Source organism: Bos taurus, chromosome 16 (genome assembly GCF_002263795.3).
Source record: "Bos taurus isolate L1 Dominette 01449 registration number 42190680 breed Hereford chromosome 16, ARS-UCD2.0, whole genome shotgun sequence".
In the NCBI taxonomy this organism is placed as follows: domain Eukaryota; kingdom Metazoa; phylum Chordata; class Mammalia; order Artiodactyla; family Bovidae; genus Bos; species Bos taurus.
The window spans coordinates 54,238,484-54,242,811 of record NC_037343.1 but is presented as its reverse complement, the minus strand read 5'-3'; the positions used below and the strand labels follow the sequence as shown (position 1 = coordinate 54,242,811).

General features: G+C 45.5%; 1 protein-coding gene across 1 annotated transcript; it reads left to right on the top strand.

Annotated features, from left to right (window-relative positions):
- Positions 1-1,101: 1,101 nt before the first annotated feature.
- On the top strand, positions 1,102-3,924 carry LOC520023 (PRAME family member 8). The gene is made up of 3 exons (XM_015475234.2): positions 1,102-1,388; positions 1,824-2,396; positions 3,402-3,924. Exons 1-3 carry the CDS (start codon positions 1,102-1,104, stop codon positions 3,922-3,924), a joined length of 1,383 nt encoding a protein of 460 aa, XP_015330720.2.
- The last annotated feature ends 404 nt before the right edge of the window (positions 3,925-4,328 follow it).

Here is a 4,328-nt window from a genome sequence, read left to right as displayed (position 1 = left end):
AGTGAATATCTGATTCAATTAATCCATCTGACTAAAGGCAAAGATCCAATCAGGATTTACCTAATGGACATTTGAAAATCTAATCAGGCATCACTTTCTGATTAGATAGTAGCAGTTGGACAGGGGGAAGATGTGATTAAAAAGGCCTATAAAAACCTGAGGAATCAAAGAAGAAGTCCAGAAACTTCTTTCTCTGGATTCGCTGCCTGTCTTCTCCAAGCTACTTGGTGGCTTCTGCACCAGATCTGACCTCTGAGCACTGTTCAACCCCAGCAGAGCTGGTAAGTTACAGACCTCAGCAAAAGACCCCTCATCTTACCTATGGTCAGCAGGTTTCCACTGGTGGTATGTAGCAGTGGTGTCAGGGAGATTTCTTTCTTTTCAGATGTGTACATGTAAGGCTTTGGTTTTACCTCTAAGTGTAATTTTGCCTCAATCCCAAACATTTTGATATGTGCTTTCCTTTATATCATTTAAAAATACCTTAACCGACAAGATTTCCTTTTTTAATGAAAACATCTAATTTTTTAATTAAATTGTTTTAATTGGAGGATAAACATCCATATTTTTGAAATTTTATTTCTTGACATTAAAAATATTCAGTTTGTGCAAATGGCATTCATTTAAGGAGTCTGTTTCATCTTTCTCAGCCTGTTAACTGTGGGAAATAAGGATGGAGGCTGTATTGGACTACATGATGCTCTTCTTCCCATAGTTTTAAGGCTCTAAGTGATTTCAGTATTTTCCCCCTAAAAGATGGATCCTAACCTTCAGTTCTTGGTACCACTTCCCACTGAAACATGATTAAGCAAAGCAGTGAATGGAAATGGATGGACCAGTGGTTGGGTTTCTTCCTTCTTGATCCTTAAGAAGTGCTTGTTCTGGTACCCATAAGGGCAGAGCTATGCCACTATGCCCACTAAGCCCAGAGTGAAATTTTGAAAAACTAAGGCTCTTCTCAATTGTCAGAGCAGAGACTTTATCTCTGAGTTGGTTCCTCTAAAGGGTGGGGAGACATATAAAGTGATATTCATGCTTACCTGAGAAAGATGCCTTCTTCTCTCCAAGTTCTTACAGGATTCCTTTAGGAGCAGATTCAGGATGAGTATCCGGAAACCCCTGAGACTCCTGAACCTGGCAAGAAAGAGCCTACTAACCGATGAGGCCTTGACCATTTCTACTCTGGAGCATCTGCCCATCGAGCTCTTCCCCCCACTCTTCATGGAAGCGTTCTGTGGAAGACACAGAAAGACCTTAAAGGCCTTGGTGCAAGCCTGGCCCTTTGTCCGCCTGCCTCTGGGGGGCCTGATGCAAATGCCTCATCTGCTAACGTTACAAGCAGTGCTCGATGGACTTGATGTCCTGCTCACACAGAAGGATCGTCCAAGGTGAGTCAGATGCAGGTAATCTGGTAGGATGTGAGCAATCCCAAACAGACAGCTGAAGACAGGAAAGTAGATGGCACATGGATGGGCCAGTGACTTCTGATGATGCCAATGAAGAAACACAGAGACTTGGCCATTGCTGAGCTCACTTTGGGAAATGCCTTCCAGCAGTGTAGGAGTGCCTAAGATGCAAGGAAATCTGAAAGTACAAGCCCTAGCCTCCCCCCAGGGATGTTTAAGGCCACTAGAAGTAGAAAGCTAAGGAAAATGGAAGAGGAAAAGAAGATGGAGGAAGGTGAAGCAGAGAGGGGAGAGGACAAGGCAGCACGTGATGTTGGGAATTTGAAGTAAAAACTCATGTGGGAAGTCCGAGTGTTGGCCTAAAGTTTGTGTGGATATTATTAAAACCATCACTGCCAACCTGTTGTTTCCCCACAGGAGGTGCAAACTGCGTGTGCTGGATTTAAGGAATACTGGCCAGGACTTCTGGAGAATGTGGTCTGGATCCAGCATCCATGTGTCCTCAAGCTTTTCAATGGCACCAGGGGCTGAGGACAGGCCGAGGACCGAGCAGCCCTTGGCTCCCTTCGAGGTGTTCATAGAACTTCACCTCAAGGAAAGGAGCATGGATGGATTTCTCACCTGCCTTATGAGATGGGTGGAGCAGAGGAAAGCGTCCATACACCTGTGCTGTAAGAAGCTGAGGATTCTTTCACTTTCCATGGATAAAATTATGAAGGTCCTGAGCATAGTGCAGCTGGACTGTATCCAGGAGGTATACGTGGATCGCACCTGGCATCTGTCCACCCTGGCCACATTTGCTCCTCTCCTGGGCCAGATGAGCAATTTGCAGAAACTCCTCATCTCCCACATCCACATGCCTGATCCTGAGGAGCAGGAGGAAGAGCACATTGTCAGAATTACTTCTCAGTTCCTAAGGCTGCACCACTTCCGGGATCTCCATCTGGAATCCCCCTTCTACCTCGAAGGCTGCCTGGACCAGATGCTCAGGTGAGTGTGCACCACTGACCAGGTAACAGTGAACCCAACACTAGAATATCAAATGCACCGTCCCTTTTGCTGCTCCATTGTGAACTGTGGTATCACATAACCACCCAAATCTAGGTAGGGGTCCAAACTGGGAGGAGGCTCTGGAAAGGGACACTGTGCTGGAAACTATAGACTAGGGGTTAGAATCTAGGGGATGGTTATTTGGTTTCTTCTTAGGAAGAGTTATCTTTTCTAGGTGACTTAGGATAATAGGTAAGGGCATTGAACACGGACAACTCCAACAGCCCTGAGCATTTCTAAACTGAAGCTCTGGGTTCTTCAGCTTTCTGACCAGGAGGAGCCTATCTCAAATTCCCTGTCTGTAAAAGGATATTTTTTGCTCCAGATACAGTAAATAATATATTGGAAATGCATGATTCTGTAGATGATGGTAATAGGGCAGGTGTCAAAGGGATCATAAAAATTAGAAGCTGGTTTGCAGATAAAGCAGGGATATAAGTGAGCCCCACAGGCTGGCATTCTCAGTGGATGCTGTGGGATTTTGCCCAGGTTTGTCCTCTATGCAAGTCACCCAGGAGCCTCACCTGCCTGAGATGGATGTCTGGGGCCAAAGTGTGTTCAGAAGGAAGCCTGGGTAGGAAGCATTTTAAGTATATTTCTTACTATTAACTTTCAGCGATGTCCAATCTTGATTGAGACAAGATGTCAAGCTCTCCTCTGAGTTTGTTCTAGTCCATTCCATTATCTTCATTCCTCTTCATAAGGAAGCAGAGAACATTTTTCTCTGCTTGAGTAATGAGGAGAGAGAGGTTTTGAGACTCTATGTACTTGACCTGGTCACACAAAAAAGGTGAAATGACTGGCTGCAATGAGATTGGCCATTCTGAGTATTAATCCTTATCAGATGATCAGTTCAAATCTAGGCTTGGGCAGATCACTTGTCTCTCAACTTGCAATCAACTTCCACCTCAGTTTCCAATACCTAATTCCTCTCTTTCTCCCCAGGTGCCTGATGACCCCGTTGGACAACCTTGGGATTACTCGCTGCCTGCTTACAAATTCAGACCTGACCCATCTGTCTCAGAGTCCAAACATCAGTCAGCTAAAGGGCCTGGATCTGAGTGGGGTCACCATGACCTACTCTAGTCCTGAGCTCCTCCCAGCTCTGCTGGAGAAAGTTTCAGCCACCCTCCAGGAGCTGTACTTAGAGCAATGTGGTATCAGGGACTCCCACTTGGAATCCATTCTGCATATCTTGAGCCGCTGTTTCCAGCTGATGTCCTTCAGTCTGCATGGGAACCTCCTCTCCATGGCCATCCTGGAAAAGCTGCTGCGACACACCTCTGGGCTGCCCAGGTTAAGTCAAGAGCTATACCCTGTCCCTCAGGAAAGTTTCAGCTCTGATGGGATCCTCCAACCCAGGAGACTTTCCCAGTGTCAGACTGAACTGGTTGAGATCCTGGAGGACTTGGGACATCCCAGGACCATCTGCATTAGCTTCATGCCCCTGTCCACCCTGTGGAGATAACACATTCTATCATCCTGAGCCCATCATATACAGTGATAACACCCTTGCTTAGTCCATAGCATCAGTGGAAAGCTTTCTTCTGAGCACTTGGAAACTGAAATCTAGGACAAGACACATCATGAAAGGGAAATAAGCCATGGTTTCAGATATCTGCTCAATGTGAATGTGAAAAGGAAAGGTGATCCTGCAGGGAAGCAGGATTGCAGAGGGAAATACTGTCTCCTGGAATAGGAATGCTTGTAGAGTCAGAACTAAGAACCTACATTTCTTTAGGTGGATTTGAGCTTGAGATTCACATGTTGGAGTAATCCCTGGGAAGATGGCTGTAAAGAAATGGTCAGAAATAAAGAGTCCCTCATTGTAAATGGATTGCTGGTGTTCATGATGTATTTTTCCTGATTTTT

Bases quoted from the DNA above. Each gene is read 5' to 3' on its own strand.
- LOC520023 (XM_015475234.2), top strand. From the start codon at position 1,102: ATGAGTATCCGGAAACCCCTGAGACTCCTGAACCTGGCAAGAAAGAGC. The intron at 1,389-1,823 runs GTGAGTCAGATG...GTTTCCCCACAG, and splicing joins ACACAGAAGGATCGTCCAAG to GAGGTGCAAACTGCGTGTGC. The intron at 2,397-3,401 runs GTGAGTGTGCAC...CTTTCTCCCCAG, and splicing joins TGCCTGGACCAGATGCTCAG to GTGCCTGATGACCCCGTTGG.